Raw genomic sequence first — 19,375 nt, 5'->3', positions numbered from 1 at the left:
ATGTTCGTTTGTATATAGCCCCTAAAAGAAATATAAAGAAAAAAAGTTTGCAATCCCGAAGGTTCGTTAATATAAAACGATATTGGTTAGTAATTCCGAATGTTTGGTTATAAGTATGCAATTTTTCCATTTGTTGGATTTACGAACCTTGTTTCATATGTTTGTTTGTTTGATGTTTGTTTGTTTGTTTGTTTGTTTGTTTGTTTGTTTGTTTTTTTGGGGTGGGGTGGGGGGCTATCAAACCTTCAAAATAATAAAGTTTCTCTCATTTTCAGATTAGCGAACCTTCGGGAAAACAATGCCTATTCAATTTTTGGATACATAGCGTGTATAAGGTTTGCCACGTAATTTCTCCATCAAACATGTGATATCTTTATCTTCCTTTGGTAAATTAGGTCTGAAGAAAATACCAGCTTATTTTTTTTTTTTAGGCCAAGTTAAAAAAGAAACCAGTTTCTCGTCCTCGCGCGCATCGATTTTGGCCGCCGCATCGATTTTTTTACTATTTACTATTTTCAAAATGGCGCTGAAAATACCAAGAAATTCATAATTCTCGTCCCAGCCCGCTCCCCGCCCGCATCGAATTTCAGTTGCCGCATTGACTTTTTTTGATATTTATGTACTATTTTTTCGGCCGCCAATCGTGATTTCTCATTGCTAAATACGCCTTGCGTCCTCTACTTAGTACAGCTGTAGCTTATGTAGTGCGTATGTAATATAACGCATGCATTTCACACTGCGAGCTCGGGAAAGAAGCTTCGAACTGTAGTTGGATGGGCGCGCGGCGGGCCTGGGCTGGCTGTGTGATGTATATGTACAGCGCACTCGGTACGTCGTGAACGCGATAGCGGCAACATTTTTTTCGAACAATCGCTGATATTCCACGCATATTTCGCGCATTGTTCGTATTTTTCCCCGTTTCTCATATTTTGAGCGGATGAATTGTACTGTGCAAATGCTTGTGAGGATTGTATCGAGTTTGTAAGTATACATTTTCATGTCATTGTGACTATGTGCATGTGTGTGCAGTGTCGGAAGGTACGGTGCCAGTGCAGTGGCTGGCCGTGCCGGCCGCGTATGCGTGTCTGTAGCTGTCAGGGTCCCATCCAAAGATACTGAAGTAGTAGAGATAACAAGATACGAAGGCGCGCGATAACAATGGACACAAAATGGCTACCCTACATGACGATACAAAAGAGAGCTAAGTACAAACTCAGTACACCTAGGAACATCATTCATTTCCAAAGGTAGTGGTATTTTTGTTATCTTAAAAAGATTTAAAAATTATAATCTTAGCTTTTTATCGATTCGTGTCTTATTAGTTAAGCGTCTTTGGTCCCATCCCCCTGGTCTGTCAGCTATCTGCACGCACGCATGAACACATTCGAATGTGTAGAGGCCCAAACACTGCTCTGTACAAACGTTGCATCTGACAGCGATATACTAGTTTGTATTCTATTTTGAAGAGAATATGAATGCGCTTTTCCAGCAAATGTAGAATCATTAAATGGGTGTATCTACAAAATGAATAACTTTTCCACGGATTCTGGTTTGTCTTGTATTTCTGCGGGATACTTTTCTTTACGATGTAAATTCATAGACACGGCCGTGAGTCGTAGGCCTATCACCTGAAGTGTGATTGAATCATTCATCATCCAAATGATGAGTGATTATCAAATGTCTTTTTTAGAACATGAAGAAACATCTTTAAATGTTTAATGCTATAATGCCATATCAGTATCATTTTGACATCCATGTACCGGCCAGTTTCCGGTTGAATGTGCTACAATTGTACTGTGAAGAGATGCAGATAGGCTTACAGCGCAGCTGTGTGGACACAAAAAGTCACAAACACCAATGATAAATAAAGCAGTCTTTTGAATATCATGGAATTTATTTCAGTCGTACATTTGTTGATAGAGTGTTTTATACCTGTTTCAATTAATAGCACAATACATCAGAATTGCAAGTACACTGGTATCAGAAATGCCATTACAACACTAAATACATGTACCAGTATTAAGATGGTCATTTTCCCTTGACATCTGTAGTGGAAAGGAAAAGCAAATGTATTTCTGCATGCATGAAGTTTCATTTCAAGTATGGTACATATTTATATCTATTTGTTTGAAAATGCACAGAGTGCTGGCAAGACATATACTTGGGACATGGTCTCTCATAACACAGCTACCGCATACCAGAGTCTTCATAAATTGGATATAGAAAATAGTAAAGCCCTCTCTCGTTACCTTTCTCAAAATTACCGGACGAGAAACACATGTTACTTTCATTTTGACAATCCTCGAAAAAATAGTAAGATATCAAATAGTAAGGACCTCCCTCATCGCCTTGCTCAAAAAACCCGGACGAGAAACTACTTTCTTTTTTTACTTGGCCTTAAATCAAAACTGATAAAATACTATTCCTAAGCTTGTGAAGCTCAACGCGGGAAACCTTTTATGCTTGCGTAATCAAAGCGTGTTTTTGTATTCTAACCTGTTATATTTTATAACACATAAAGCTTTGATGGCTACATATTTTATCGATGAAATCACTTATTACTAGTAATTTCAGCGTCAGATCCCACACTCAGAAAGATTTGTGGATGTTTTTATCTGAAATTGCATGGTAGTTAGGCCCTATGCTGACAGTTTTACTATTGTGGTTGTGTTGTGAATTATTGTTCTCCAGATATAGAAATCCGATTGTAAACCTACTTAACGTTTATACTTGGCTAAAAAAAAAGGGGGGGGGGGATTCCAGAAGTTCAAGGCTTCATCTTATAGGATTGGCACACAAGTACAACATACAGTCGACTGCAGTCGTAGTATACCCATTCAATTTGCATATAATATCAATTTGATATTTAGAATCAGTGCCTCGATCTTCAAAGTGTTTATGGATTCACTCGGACACAGTGCAGCCGACTGAAATACCTCTCTCTTACCAAATCCTGTTGTACTGCCACAAACAAGATCGCAAAATCAAGAACATTTCTAATTATGATACGAATAGTGATGGCTACTATTGGGCCCTATTCTTTTGTACAAAGTTGAAAAAAAAAATAGAGAGAAATCACTAGAGAGATAAACGATCGTAGATCGCCATTCGTTTTTAGCTCCATGGCCAAACTAAACACTTATACTGGGTAAGGTACATAATTATGCAATGCATGCATGCAGTACTCCATCCGCCCATGGTGAGACCAGGGGGGTAGAAGAGAGACCAAGGACAGATCTGCAGGGTGTTGGGAGAAAGGTACTGAACTGTGTAATGCCTATAACGGTCGATGACTAGTCTAATCCAAATTCAGCAGTAAATTCAGCATTATGTGTTCGTATTAGGCCTACTATGAATAAAAAGGTACTGTGTCTTTTCTTCAGAAGAATTGAATACTCTGAAACCAATTTGTGACCTATATGAATCTACATGTCATTAATATAGATCACATACGAAGTCAGATAGACGCAAATTTCATTTACATTGGTTTGATAAACAGACTACTACCATACTCGGTGGGCGGGACCTGTCAGAGCGAATGATATATCGCGTTCAGTCAAAATCCGATCGGAAAGTCGTAAAACTGAAACTTTCTTCCCGGACCCTTTTTCGTTGGGCGCGCAGTCTCTCGAATATCGCAATCAGAAAGTTTGCGCCCTCTCTTGGCACCAAGGAAAAGGGGACGGAGCCCAGACTAGTGCCTGGGTGGACACTGGGCAGGATACTAAATAGGTCAAGCAGGCTGGTAGCAGCGTTACCATGACATTAGCATCACTAAGACACAACAGCTATGGACCACAGAAAGAGATACCTTCATACTAGGCAGCAGTTGATAAGATAATAATGCTAGATTGACAAGCAGTTATGTTTTCATATATTAAATTTCTAGATTTGTACAGCTTTATTCAAACTCTCAAAAATTCTTCAATATGTTGGTTTTGCGCCACTGTCTTCATGAAGATAAATTTCACTTCAGCACTTCATTCTCTGATTTTTATCTTATTTCAAAAGTTGCTACGAAAGTTAAATTTAGCCCATTATCATAGTTTTGACATGTCCCTAGATGCCAATCTAATTTGACTAGTCTATCATGCCAAGGGATATTTTAGGCAAACCCCAATAGTTACCCTTCCAGTCTTTTGCCCAGTGGATGCAGCAGTACCAGAGAAACAGCGACATCTGGTTTGCCTAATAATATGACTGACTAGCCAAATTAGTGAGGGTTTCAACAAGCCACAACAAGGCAACTATAACTGCATTCAAAGAGTGTACCCATCCAGGAATACCTCAGAATATTATACAGCTATTTATAGGTTCAGTTTAATATAATCATGCACACAAACTTGGAGGGTTGGATGAAATCATTTGGACCACTGACAGGTACAGTGTAGTTAATGATTAGCCAATGAAGGGGGTTCCATGCAGCTGACAAAGCCTGTGATTCACTAGGCTCTAAAACTTTATAGAATTATCTTGCATTCAACCGCAAACTACATAAATTTGACATCAATTTTCAATCTTTATCAGGAGCCATCACAAAAAACATGTGAAATTCATTCACATTAAAAGCAGTATGCCTGTACGAGGGGGAATTACAAGCTTCTCTACTATTATGGTGTTTTAATTCACTTTTGACCGACTATACAGTCACACAGATTTTCAAAATCATCAAAAGTCCAGCATGGAAATAAAAGCATACAGTGTATGTGCATATCTTTGTTTGTCATACATGTATGTACCACTATGTAATGTCTTGATTCTACAGAATTAAGATTCATCTTTATAGTGCATAAAATCACTCGTGCTAAAATGTTCACTTATAACATTACAATACTTTCTTTCCACTTCCATCTCCTCCTCCTCTTCCTAACTTTCATTTTAACCACAATTTCCTAAAAACACTCTACTGAAGGGCTACTGTATACTGTGTGTCACTTCACCCAATTACAGTGTATTAAAGGGTGTGTACAGTTCTGGTCGAGGTGAAGATTTAGCTTTTAACGTTTTGTGAGATATTCAGAAACGACTCTATGAGATGTCAAAGAGCATGCAGTTCTAAGGGGTATCAAAAGTTTATTCAATGAAAATCGGTTTTGAAATGGCTGAGATATCCAAAAACAAGGTGAAACAAAGAGATACTAATAAAGTTGGGGCATGTCGCCTTTTATTATTAGCACTTTTTTGGATATCTCAGCCATTTGAAAACCAATTTTCATCAAATAAACGTTGAATCCTTCTTAAAATTACATGCTCTTTCATATTTCATAAGAGGCTTTTCATTATCTCACTTAGGAATGTTCAAAACATGAATCCCTACCTCAACCAGTACTGTACAGTCCCTTTATGCTACAATTTCAAGAAACTATTGATTCACGTGTCTATTTGCATGATAGACACCACCAGTGTATGAGGTTTTGCCTATGGTATTTGGATTTTGACCTTGCTTTTGACTGGCAATTCCAGGACTATCTGAAAGCTTTCTACTTTGATAGAATTGTAAAAGCTTGTGATAAAAGTAGAGAAAGAAAGAAAGTGGAGAAGTTACAGATACAACAAACATCACTGCACACCAAACTCTAGCAGGTGTGGTGCATTACTTGAATAAGAATCAGCAGAACATTACATGATTCCTTCAGTTTAAACAAAGCTGACTCATAAATTTAATTAGAAACCATGTGTTCAACAAAAAACAACAATTGTTTTGTCTACTGTGTTACAACTATTTTCTGACTTTATGAATGTTATGAGATATACTTATCCATGCATTTTCTTATCCTTTTTTTTAACCACAGCATGAAAGGTACTAGTCACTACTCTACAGAATCTGGTATCATATTCTTAACAGCAAATTCATCAACACAGTAGCAGTACCAGTGTGAACTGTTCGTATCATACATGTAGGAACATAGCATTTCACTGTACACCTGCTGTTACCCCAAGACCTCATATTTTCTTTCAATCACTGACAGAACGTATGTGTCAACATGCGCAGACATTTGGAAAAGACTAAATCTGACTCAATACAAACATTGAACCGGGCTAATTTCTGACGGGTGGTGGGCTTTCACTGCATAGTTTATCCTTGACACCTACATGTACATGTTTAAACAGATATCAAGCTTGTAGTCACCATTACAAAGTACAACTACCATGAACTTCAGACTGTGCATATTGCAAACAGTGAGTACGTAGCACAGAAGGCTCTAGCTAGCTGCCTCATGATACCAGTACATATTGTACATCCTACACCAAATTCTCACAGCATACTACCATCTCATGCTGGCTTTGTTAAACTGAAGTTCATGACTTCCCAATCCACTCAAGCTCTCTCTGCTCACACAGAGCAGTTTCATGGCACATCCCTCGGCCAGTTAATTTCCCATCTTCATTCTACCGCATGATTCACGGTGATGCCGCGACGGGCCATCAGCCGCGTGCTTTGACTTCAATTCCCGGCCAACCAGGAGTGGAGGCGGGGATTCTGCCTTCATTACACCCGCCATATCATATTACTCCAGTCGTTACTGCTTTCCTTTCACTTCACTTGTGATGGCAAATGCAGCGGGACCGACTCGGAGATGCACCCAGGATAACCCTAATGGAGCCATGGTGGCTTGGTTTGTAGATAGTTTTGATGGCCTAAAATTGCCGACTCCAAGATTAGATTATTAATCTGCACACCCCAACCCCCCTTTTGCAATACCATTGTCCATTACAAAATGTATATACAGCCAATCAGTGAAGACAAAGACATTGTACATTATATGGGTAAGTGTATCTGAAATTCATTCTTCATTAAATTCGCTTTTCATGAAATAGATTTAAAAATTTTGAATTCTAACACTCCAACTTTATTATTCTCAAGAAGTGAATTATTTTGATTAGATGTAATGTTTTTACAGTGAAAGTTTGTGGCCATAAAATTCTCAGCAGATGTGTATCAACTGGCCATGGTTCCCCATCCACACTCTGCGTGGCCAGAAATGCTCCGTCCCATTCATCACACAGGTCATTAAAAGCCCTGTAGTATATTTCACTGTCGAAGGGTGCAGTTTATACCCCTTTCACATAATTAGTCACTCAGGTAACCACCCAAGAGATTCAAAAGGGAACCAAACGAGGTACAGCCACAAGAAATTTCTTTCATACTAGCAAATGAGCTCCTGCTTGAATATCTATTGCCAGTTCTTCTGCAGTGCAAGTACACATTATGGTGTGATATACACTGTACACAAAATGGCCCGTAAAATGTTGTTGGTATGCTGGCCTTAGCTTTTCACCACAGAGTTTACTTGCAATGACTTTTATACTCTGGCGTCACCTTCAAGTTCCCGGGAAATCTCAGGTGAAATTTGCTACATATGAAAGGGGTGTTAGATACAGTAGTATTTAGTAGTAGTAACATATTCAGAGGATGACAGGGGTCGCAATGCCCAATCTCAAGAGTATTAAAATTTAGGAACTCACATTCAAATTTGAATTGTGAACCCCATCCTATATGTGTATTTCTGAATAAGCAAGCACATGTGCTCTACCTATTCCTACTACCAGAATTAAAAACCACTTTTGTGGAATAAAAGCATTAAAGGTAAAATCACATTCATGAAGGTTTGCAAATTGAAACAGAATCAACCCTAATTCATATACATATACAAGAGGCAAACATTGTGTACCGGTACATAGAAATAATTTCGATGCAGTTGCATAAAATTAAAGTACACCTTCCTAAAAGAATACTGAAGTAGCATCTATAGGGAAAAATATTCATTGAAAAGTAACACCTATAAATGCATTGTCATTAGACCTACAATGCAATCACTCATTTATTGTCTGGCACTGCACAGCATCAAACTGACTACACTGTATAGTCCCCTAGTCTGCAGATCTCTAGATCTTCTATGTTCTCGAGATAATACTTCATGCAGTATATATCTATGGCAGTTGATGTTGCATACACTCAGCAGAGAGCAACTTTTATACTCTGTGTTTCAGTTTCAGCTTCTTATGGCCTTCAGGCACTTACCATTAATTATGACACCAGTTACAGCTTAAAGGAAGGCTTCCCTAATGAAATATAATTTCAAATTGAGGGTAGTCACATCCAAATCATATAACAGAAAATGTGGATAAAATCAATAGTAAATCCATCTTAATGTTACAACCCTATCTGAACTGACATTCTATGAGATATTCAAAATAGCACAGTAGGGCACCTTGCAAAACTTGAGTAATTTGGTGGAATAACAAATTATGAACAACAGACATCTTCTTCATTTCTTGTAAAATATGGATATCCAGTATGTCATTTCGAGAGCATTCTGAAGCACTACTCAGCAAAATTCCAACTTCACGTTCCATTACATGACTTCAATGAAACAGTGAATCGAAGCTAACTTTGGTCACTGTATTGCACTGTACAGATATTTATTCTAAAGAAAACTTTGCACATTGCATTGATATTGATAATGTCTGCAGATGCACATCAGTTCGTAGAGCACTGATTGGGCCAACACGCTATGCACTGTAATGCCCTTTAGAATTGTATAATGACCTGTGAACATGTATCACAATAATTCAGATATGAGAAAGTGTAATAATATGAACAGACAATAATTCCAAAAGACACTGTTATTATCTGCATTCATACAAGCACACACAGAGTGTAGTACACCTTGTAAGATAGAAATGGTAACTAACAGTATCTCATTCATATCCATACAAATATTCTCAAGTCTGGAATCACAGTGTTGGTCTCAGCAGCTTATTCATGACATCAAGCTAGTGAACAATACTTTTCGAGATTGGAGATGGACCTCTACATGTACACCTGTATACAGCAACAAGAGAAAGATATCATTGCTGAATTATAACCTTACCAAGTGATATTAATTAGTCAGTATTCAAGCTTGTAAGGTTGAATGGTTGACATTAAATTTCAATGGTACATGTACATTCATGGTTACCTTTGGCATTGCATGCTGACTGAATTTTCTGCCAGTACACTGTGCAAATTTGTATGTGAGTCAGTGGTTTAAGCATGCACTGCCTTTGAAATGACAGTATCACTCTGTATCACATCTTTAAAAGTATACAGTATATGTACACTTTCCTATATGTGATAGATCATATCAGCACGCATAATCACATGATTAATGCAATGCATGCTGATGTGATTGATATCATATGCCCAAAGTGAGAGATGAAAAATGCAAATCTGATGTCTTCAGTGGAAAGATTGACCTCACAATTCATTGCCCTTTACTGATTATCAGATGAAACATTTCTTTCTCTTCACTCACTATGCTCTGATATGAGTTGAACATTTCTGTTCATACATTGCACTTCGTCCAAAAAAAAAAAAAAAAAAAAATATATATATATATATATATAATATATTCTCATGACCCATAAGGAGAGGACAAATATTGCAGTTTCTAGGTCTCAATCACAAACATAAATCTGTATTTTAGGACTTTGAACTGATTTCCCAGTTGGGACCATGTAATGTAATACTTTTTGAGCAACAGACGTCATCATTGAAATGCCTCTCAGCCCACACACATTGTGTGCAACACGTGAGTGAGACAGGGCGGATGCGGTCTGGAGTAAGGCACTACTGTGGAAGTTATACTAAACATTGAGCAGACTGAGTCCAAGTCCACGAATCACCACATGTGTGCATGCCACTATAAAGCTGCACAATGTACATACAATTATAAACAGCATAGTGACCTCTCTGTCTCTTTCAGTCTTGCATCCATTGAAATGAACAGGATTTCACAATTCATTTCAACATACAAAGAACTAGCTGGACATGATGATTGTGCTCATAATAGCATGTAATTTTGGTTGCTCATAGATTCTTCAGTATTTAAGAATACTAAAGCAGACCAAAACTAGAAGAAGCTCAGTGAAAATGTTCACAAAGCTGATTTAAAAAAAAAGGGGGGGGGGTAAGAATAAAAAGCCAATAAAGATGAGAAAGAAATATCACTAAACATATGAATATAAGTGATGCTTTTAGACGGTATACACATAGATATCACGCCGGTAACAGAAAATGTGCATCACAATAAAACAAATGCACATAGTTTCATCACTTATTCCAAGATGGGACAACTTGGTGACTGGCTGGTACAAGTATCTCAAAAATACATCAATTCTAAAATATTTTATCCCAATCTGCACAGTTAAACCCTACTGTGCTTTGTTCACCAATTGTCTCACACACACTGGAGTGCTTTCTTTACCAATTGGCACAGATACATTGTATCTGGAAACTAATTGTCAGTGGACAGAAATCTTTTAATCCCCCTAATCCATATCATGTAACTACAACCTCTTTGTTGGATTGAAGTATATTGCTATCCGTTCAGTGGGCTTGCTTATTGACAACTAAGTTTGGATTGATTTCTGATTGCCGACTAAAAAGCTTGGCAAGTTAAACTAAGCACCTTGGTGCATACAAGCCACATACACGCCCCTGAAATTAAGAGTTTTTTAAATTTAATTTTAAATGCATTGCAAAAACTAGTAAATTTTAGGTATGGACACACTAAAAACTTTTTAAACTTCACAATATGCATCATGATGCAATATCAGTCCAGGTTGATTCTGTTTTTAAAACTCTCCCAATGATCTACACTGCCAGGTCCCTGGTGTGTGTTTGTAAACAGCAGGCAGAGAAACTATCAATTTCTGAAAATCCCATAAAGAGGTTGCAAACTTAGAAGCCAGAGTCATGCTCAGGGCTCCATTTTATCAAAAGATAAAACTGATTTTAAATTTCCTTACCACACAGGCTGCCATAGACTTACATTTGAAATCAACTATACATAATAAATTTTTAACTCTTCATAAAACAGGGCCCTAGTCATTTGTTGGGCATGCTCGATCTTGAGATCAAAAGCGCTTTAAATATTTACAGCAAAGTGATTTCTTTTTTCTTTTTTTTTCTTTTTTTTTGGTGTGTGAACAGTGGCAAATTAAAATTGATTTTCATGTCACAATGCGAAACCTGATGATTTCTGTGACTGTGGCTTCTATTACTATGCCACATACTTTCCTCTCCATCACACCCATTTGTTACCTCACTTCCTCCTCTTATTCTTAGATTTGTTCTTTAAGTTTCTCAGTATCTGAAAAAAAAAACTTTACAATAAATGTCAAAATTTACATTTCAGGACTCTGGTGACATCACCTCCTGCTATAGTTTGTGGTTAAACAATTCCTCCAACTATCACTGTTCCATTGAAAAATGTACAACTTATAACTTCACAACTGTTTTATTTTATTTGTCATTATGATAAAACTTTGATATTTCTGTTCATCTGCTTAATTACTCTCTTTGGCATACATGTATGTGTACATTTCATTTGCCTTTGTAATAAGTAAAGCGACAAACACTGATGGAAAGGACAAAAACACAACAAAAAATAAGTTAATAAAAACCCAGGCTTAATATAACTGAACAAAAACATGCAAACGGTAAAATGAGCACTTGCCAATACAACAGTTTATTAATTATCACTTAAAAGAAAATGACATTTCTCTTGTCTAGACACAAATCAAGCTTTCAATGATGTATGTACTCATCAAAATATTCTTTATAAATGTTGACAGAACTAAAATGTATTGCAGACCATAAGGTCAAAAATGAATGTAGTTGAAATGCACACTATTCCTGGATCTTGTCAAAATAACTATTAGTCACCATAAATTGACAAGAAGGAAAGTTATGTTGTCATGTGGTCTCTTTGTTTATGAGTTGCAACATTTCTGTTAGCCTTGCAAACTCCATAAACCTTTAAAACCATTGCTTAAATGACAATAGAACGGCATGCATGGCACCATGATATCAAAGCACTTACCGCATGGCAATTACAAATAATTCCCCTCTCATTCATTTTGATGATGTAATGAAACAAGCCATTGGGTAACCTTTAGAGAGGTCCTGTATCTTAGTGTATAAGCGGTATTGAATTTCATTATGCAACACATACAATTCTAAGCTGTCAATTCTGTGTTCTGATAAAAGCTTTGATCACACAACTCATATTTTTCCTAACAGGTTTGTTTTGTTTTTTTGTCATTTTTGTCTTGAACTGTTTTTGCGCATCCATACTTTGGACAAGAAACCAAGTTAACAGGATCATTAATCTAACTTGCCTATAGATATAGATATGTCTACTCATGATAATGTTGGCCTTCTCAATGTCTTACATTTCTTTCCTACAAGATATATCTGTCTGAAAAAAAAAAAAAAATGTCATCATTATTACCCCAAAATAGAATGAATGAAAGTTCAGCAATATTGCACCAATATGTTCATTGTCATTAAAACAAATTCTGAAATTTGGGTCACGATCAGGCTCACATCTTTTTGATTCATCGTTCTCTATGTAAAAATTTCAAAACTTGTACGTTGCAAGTGTCATAATTTGACCTGAGGTCAACCTTGTACTCCCTGAGCACACACTTTCATGTATTTGTATCATGCTTTCAGCCTCCTGATTTTTTTTTTTTTGATTTTTTTTTTATAACTTGGTTCTACTGTATCCATAAACAAGGCAACTAGCCAGCGATTCTCTTAGTAACATTCCTGAGAGAATCATGAATCCTGGAATCTTTTACAAGAGAGATGTGATGCCACCTCCTGCTGGCTAGAGAACACTCCACGGCACTTTTCATACGGACCATTTTTCATTCTCTAGCTACATCGTATACTACCACATGTGTCAAAACAAATGAATAGCATTTAGTGATTTTGGGTCTGTTAGAAACAGCATAGATTAGTTGTACCATGGACCTACAACATAGGTCCATGGTCGTACTAATCCTGTTGAAGCTCTCCCCCTGATGCTAGGAGTAGTCAGCAAAGTTTCATAATAGCATAAAAATTATCTGTGACAAACAAAAGGAAAATCATCTCCAAGGCAGGAAGTGTCAAAATCTGTTGGCTTGCATCCTTCACAGGAAAGTGGCTGGTCCTGTATTCAAGACTTTGTCACCCCACTACTAGAGCATGCTTCCGCAAAGACCGTTACTGATGTTGCTTGTCTTCACTACATTGCACTAGAAATGTAAACAGTGGTCTACAAGCCATAGAAAGTGGATTTAGTTCACATTATCACAGTGTAATGTAGATAGAAATGTCCTGAAGCTTAGTGGGAAATCTAAAAACCGAAACCTTTCTTCCTCAAATCAGTATTTTGAGTATTCCTTACTACTACAGAAAGTTGAACACATCTCCAGAAAACTCTGTGAAGTTCATCAAACAGAGGGTACGTACTTAATACTTGTATTGATATACCCTGCTGCAGAAGAATAAGCTCCAGAAGCATAGAATAATGAATGAATTCATGAATGAGAATTCATTCTCCAACTTGAATACTTGACTCACCCTTAAATGCAGGAAAAAAATAAAATAAAATGACAATAGCACAACTGCTAACCCGTTGAGGATGGACTGATTTTGCCACAACATGCATTTCCCAGAGACACCTGCCCGAGTACAGTATATATTCAGGACTCACCCTCAATGGGTTAATCAAGGTCAATGATGAGAATTACATGTATAGCACCACAAAAGTTTAATAAATTCTTGTTTGAAATTATGTTACTATAATTCAAATATAAATGTTGAGTGATCATCAAATCATTTCTTTCATACATTGGGCCAAACTCTGGCCAAGTCATCCAGAAAGATTTTTAAATTATACTAAATTCAGAGTGTGGAATCCATGTATTTTTGGGATAGGGCTTGAAGAGGGTTCCCATATTCATATTTGAATCCCTGTATAGTGTATTGTAGCATGTGTTTTGACAAATGCTTTGCTAATCACATTTCTTAGCACTGCATTGTTGGAGCACCCTATAGTGCCTGGAAATCATGTTTACATGATGGAAAAAGCTTTGAAATGGTGCATAGAACAAGACCACAATACAAAATGGCCAGAAATATCTTGGAATATCATTTGTACCACTTATCGAGGTATATCTCTGGCAATAGTCTGAAGTTCATGTTACTTTCAATCAGAAAATACCATGACACAGACCCTATGAATGTCTCAGTGTAAGTTCTGTTTAAAACAATATTGGGTACCGGGTACTGTAAAATGAGGTATCGTGTCATGGATTTTATCTTCGCGAACTTTGTGAGAGCCAAGACTTGCAAAATTGCAATGCATGCAAAATTAGATTTTACACTATATGCAATGACTGTTAGAGGCAACTCAAGAAGAAAAAAATGTGATTTTGGAACATGGAGTAAAGCATTTAGCAAGACATAGAGACATAGAGTAGTACTTGAAATGAAAGATCTGACATAGACTCTAGAGCTAACATAGTTGAGTTATACTCCTAATGCTAGATTGGTGTTTTCTCACCTCATTAGTCATAATACAACTTGTCAAGAAGGAAAATCATGAGTAACAGTAAGTAATGTTAGAAATACAGTAATAGGAACCATTGTGTATAGAATACTTCTCAATGATTTCTATTCAAAATTAGATTCTCTGTGTTAAGTGGTTATGGAGAGAGCCACTGAATTTATTAGGTTGCATCTACCACTGAACAGATTCAGCAGCAGGCATTTACATGAAATAGTGAGCGCTTAATGTTTTAGACTCTCAATTAAACTTAGACCTACCGTAGTGTCTAACGTTAGATTTAATACTACTCTCTTCTTTTTTTTTCTTTTTTTTTGTGATCTGCTCACCAAAACAGCAATTTGTGGAACCTATTCAAAAAAAACAAAAAAACTCCAGATCAGTGGGTCGTGGTGGGTTTAAATTGTATCATCGTAACGGCTAAGATAAAACTTGACCATCTTTGTTTAAATACTGTGGCATGACAACAGCGGAAGCCTCAACCAAGGCCCAAGCCAGGGAGGTACGCACCCACGAAGCGTAGCGTAGCCGAGGGCCGCAAGCCGCGCTGCCTGGCTGGCAAGGCACCAATGCCAGCCAGCCAGTTCAGCGGAGATAAACCACGGATGTCTGCACCCACCCGGCGAAGATCCCATGTACAACACTCCACAGAGGCAGAAATAGCTGAGCGCAATCTGCTCCTTCAAGCAGCACTCTTACCTTTTATTCTCGTTTCTAGCTCTTGCTGAATTAGCCTCTCTTGCTTCTTGTCCGTCGTCATCTTGATTAATATTCTCTCGTCCTCCCAGGTGAAATACAAAGATTGCCTACAAACTCTCGTGAGATTAAAAATGTGTAACAAATATTCAAAGTTTCTAAGTTTTCACGAGTACAATAGCAGTCGCCATCTTGCAGTGGTCCTAAAGTTCCTTCTTACTTCCGGGGTCAGTAATTGTGAACTACTGAGTACCTTCCGCGATCTTTTTTCGGCGTCTCGATCAACTCTATTTGTCCGTACGCGTTGCATTACACACACCTCGCGGCTGACTCTCTCAAATTCGTTTTCACAAGCCGACAGCTAACAGAGCGATGAGATGATGGCGTCCTTTGCTGGTAACGAATTACGCGGATGGCTTCCCCTTATGTTTACCGAGAAGCAAGCAATGTCTGCCGAGTGATATCAAGGAATGAAAATAAGAATTGTGGAACTTAATGGTTATAAAAGGGATCGTATAGTTTTGGTTGAGACCAAACTTCAGGTTTTTAAGATGTTTGGTGAGATAATGTATGAGAAACTTGTTATAAAATATGAAAGAACATGTAATTCCATGAGGAATTCAATGTTTATTTGACGAAAATTAGTTTTGAAATGGCTGAGATATCAAAAAAAAAAAAGGAAAAAAAAAGAGCAATCCTAATAAAGGGTGGGACTCATGCACCTTTTATTACGATCGCTTTGTTTTACTTTATTTTTGGATGTCTCGGCCATTCCAAAATCGATTTTCATTGAATAAAAACTTTTAATTCCTCTATGAATGGTATGCTCTGTACTATGTATTTCATAAGTGGTTTCTTGGCATCTCGCAAAAAGTTAAAAGCACAATCCTCATCTCTACCAATCTATTATATCATCCTTTTAACTTACAACGTGGCATTCACGACATTTTAAAGCAATTGTGTGGTATGTGATGAACAGATTTAGTTAGATGGAGCAGCAAGATGGGATCCCATTTCGCTGGATAAAAAGTATAATATCACATGGACGAACTGAACGTAGGAGGTTCATCGAAGTCAGAGAGAAAGGTATAAATTGTTATAACGTATATATTAAAACAAGAGGACATTTCGAGAAAGTGAGAAAGAGATGAAACATTGAATGTGTAATTTGCATTTGTGTTATTCATTTATATTCAAAAACTGTATGTAGGTGCAATTATGCATAGTATATATTATATACATATATATATATATATATATATGTATACATAAAATCATTATTAGAATATATAATCAACAATAATATATACGTGTGTGTGTGTGTGTGTGTGTGTGTGTGTGTGTGTGTGTGTGTGTGTGTGTGTGTGTGTGTGTGTGTGTGTGTGATGAGTCTGAATGCAATAAGAATCACATATTATACGAGAGATCTCTTCGTGGATCACCTAAGCAAAATAATCATGTAGTGGATTTTTAGTGCTCGCTCATTTCAGTGTACACCGGATGAGCAGATTTAGCACGCAGTTGTACATTCTATGATACACAGTGATTAGCATTTAGACCGGAGTCTATGGCGTATAGTGGATTGGTACCAGAAACAAACAACAAACAATAAACTAATAGTACAAACAACAACAAGCTTGCCGTCCGATCACAACGCATAGGCCTTGCAGTAACTAGGGGGGGGGGGGACAGGGGGGACATAGAAGGGGGAGGAGTATAATATGCATCGCGAAGTCACAAATTACCGTGGAAAATGGCCAGGTCCGTAACTAGGGGGCTTCAGGGGGTGGGCCGCGGACCAATCCCCTCCCCCTCCCCCTCCCCCTCCCCCCGCCCCGTTTGCCAGCAGCAAAAAGAAATCCCCTTTAATTTTTGTTAAAGAAACCAAGAACCATCTTTGTGAGGCAATTGTATAGTGGTACCAGAACTTTTTTTTTTTTTTGCTTGTCAGCGGATTAAACCCGAAAGTGGCAACAGAAATATTTTTTGCGCCCCCAATCTGGAACATAAACTTGAAATAAAAGGTCCACTTTTTCTAATGCTGTACCCTCCCATACAAGTCCTATAGTTCCTGCCTGATCGCATGAATTATTCATTGCTTTAGTCTGAGTTCAGAGCTGAAACATAGATCTCAACATTACAATCAATGCGATAAGTTCCATTGATTTGCATTTATATTGAACAATAATTTTTTGGATTGTGGTATGGAGCTTGTATGTGAACGGAGATAAACCTTAACAATCTGATACCTGTTCTTACACATTACTTTGAAACAAACAACAAACTGACATTGAACTGAAACACGTTATAAACTCGACATCGGGCACCCCAAGCAAAAGTATAGGGTCGAACTATGTATGTTGTTTTACGGTATATACAATATTATTTATCATTAACTTCTTCATATCCAGCATGGTGTATTAAGGATAGCAACATAGATAAAAACAAATCAACTTTGATTAACCGTTTCAAATCATGCACGGGACAATGAGAAGTTTCATGGAATTGCATGGCATTGCAAATACTATAACTTGTGCATATCAATACTGAAATATTGAAAACATTGTCATGATCATGCATTCAAATCATATCATCTGAAAAGCACATTCTTACTTTTTTTCAAATCATGCACAATCTTAATTTCAAATCATGCGCGGGACAATGAGACGTTTCATGGCATTGCATGTGGGACTTTTATTGGACATTTTCTGAGTATAAAATACTGTAACTTGTGCATATCAATACTGAAGTATACTAGATATTGGGGGAAAAATGGACTTACATTTGCAGCATATGATACAACATGTCTTTTAGAGACAAAAACAGACACACCAGATCTGTCTCAATCTCATATTTGCGGTTGTCAGTGTTGATGTATTATAGTATGCCAATCCAATAAACAAAGTTTGGTGGGTTTCACGGTATGTATATTCTGATGAAGAATCATATTCTTAATTGTTCTGAAAGAATTCATGCAACAGTTTCTGAATCAATTTCATGGATCAAGGTATAGATAGTAAAATTTTAGGTTTTGAGTTTATTGTTGGTGCAGTGATTTGCCATGTGAGGGATCAATATTCACCATTCTAATGAAGTTTTGACAACCTGGTGTATATTATTGATATCTAAAGTAGATATGATGCATCCTTTTGTTTGTTGGGTGATCTTAATGCCAGGACGGGCTTACTTGAGGATTTTTTAGATGTAGAGGATGTGTTGACAGATCAGACTGGATTAGGCTTTTGTAATGATGTTTCTAATATACATGTAACTATACTGATGGCCTATAAATACTCTAGATATCCTAACTTCTCGTTATAATACTGATGTCCATGTAAATAATAATGGAAAGTCTGTTATTGATGTGTGCCACAGTTTCGATCTCATAGAAGGATTAGGGGAAGGTCAGTCTGTCGGAAAATACTCATGCTTCAACAAAAATGGTGGTTGTAGCACTATTGATTATGTTATCGTATCTCGCCAGTTATTTTCTAGCATTACACATTTCAGTATTGATGTATTTGATAAATGTTTGTCAGATGTTCATTGTCCTGTCAGTGTGACCTTGCAATCGCAAAATTCTAAATCTGCTGATGTCGACACTGTTTTTAACAATTCTCAAAACACTGCAGTTAAACAATGCCGATTTATAGACTCACAGCCTAATGAAAGTCAATGTTATTTGTTATTCCACGCAGTGGAACAGTGATAGCGCTGCAATATTTAAACAGAAAATCAAGGACTCGGCTGAGCTAATGTGTGAAAATGTGGAATGTTTAGATGGGAATGCAAATCAAGATAGTATTGATTTTCGTTACTCGCAATTATGCGATATGTTCATCAATGTTGCACAAGATGTTAGCATTTGTAAGTGGAGACAATCTCGTCATAATGTAAACACAAATGAGACTGTCAATAAGGATAAAAACAACCATCAGCCTTGGTTTGATGCTGAATGCAGAGCTGCCCCAGCAGGAGTATTTGAATGTTAAAAATCGAATAAAGAGGAAGCTTAAATTTCTAGGCAGTTCAGGAGCTACTTGTCTATTGAATCATTATAAATCTACAGGAAAGCTTTATAAGAATTTATTAAGACATAAAAGAAGGAAATTTCATAAAGATTTAAATGAATCTCTCCGTTCATTACAGGCATCCAATCCGAAAGAATATTGGCAATTACTCAACAGTAATAATGAACGCAAGGTAAAGAAAATAGGAAATGTTTCATTAGGGGATTTTGTTCATCATACAAGCCCATAGGCCTGAAAGATAGTACTTCAGAATTTTTT

At 37.1% G+C, this 19,375-nt stretch overlaps 1 protein-coding gene across 1 annotated transcript in view; it reads right to left on the bottom strand.

Annotated features, from left to right (window-relative positions):
* The window catches only part of LOC139741743 (SLIT-ROBO Rho GTPase-activating protein 3-like), a 112,600-nt gene extending 97,217 nt beyond the window's left edge, over positions 1-15,383 (bottom strand). The window contains exon 1 of the mRNA XM_071652328.1: positions 15,090-15,383. Coding sequence (XP_071508429.1) covers positions 15,090-15,150 — 61 coding nt within the window. The 5' untranslated portion in view covers positions 15,151-15,383. The remainder of the gene's footprint in view (positions 1-15,089) is intronic.
* Positions 15,384-19,375: the final 3,992 nt, after the last annotated feature.

The sequence above is a fragment of the Diadema antillarum genome, unplaced genomic scaffold, assembly GCF_040938485.1.
Source record: "Diadema antillarum isolate AM-2024a unplaced genomic scaffold, OU_Dant_1.0 seq00000950_RagTag, whole genome shotgun sequence".
NCBI classification, from domain to species: domain Eukaryota; kingdom Metazoa; phylum Echinodermata; class Echinoidea; order Diadematoida; family Diadematidae; genus Diadema; species Diadema antillarum.
The sequence above is the reverse complement of the archived record's forward strand: the minus strand, read 5'-3'. Positions and strand labels throughout refer to the sequence as shown.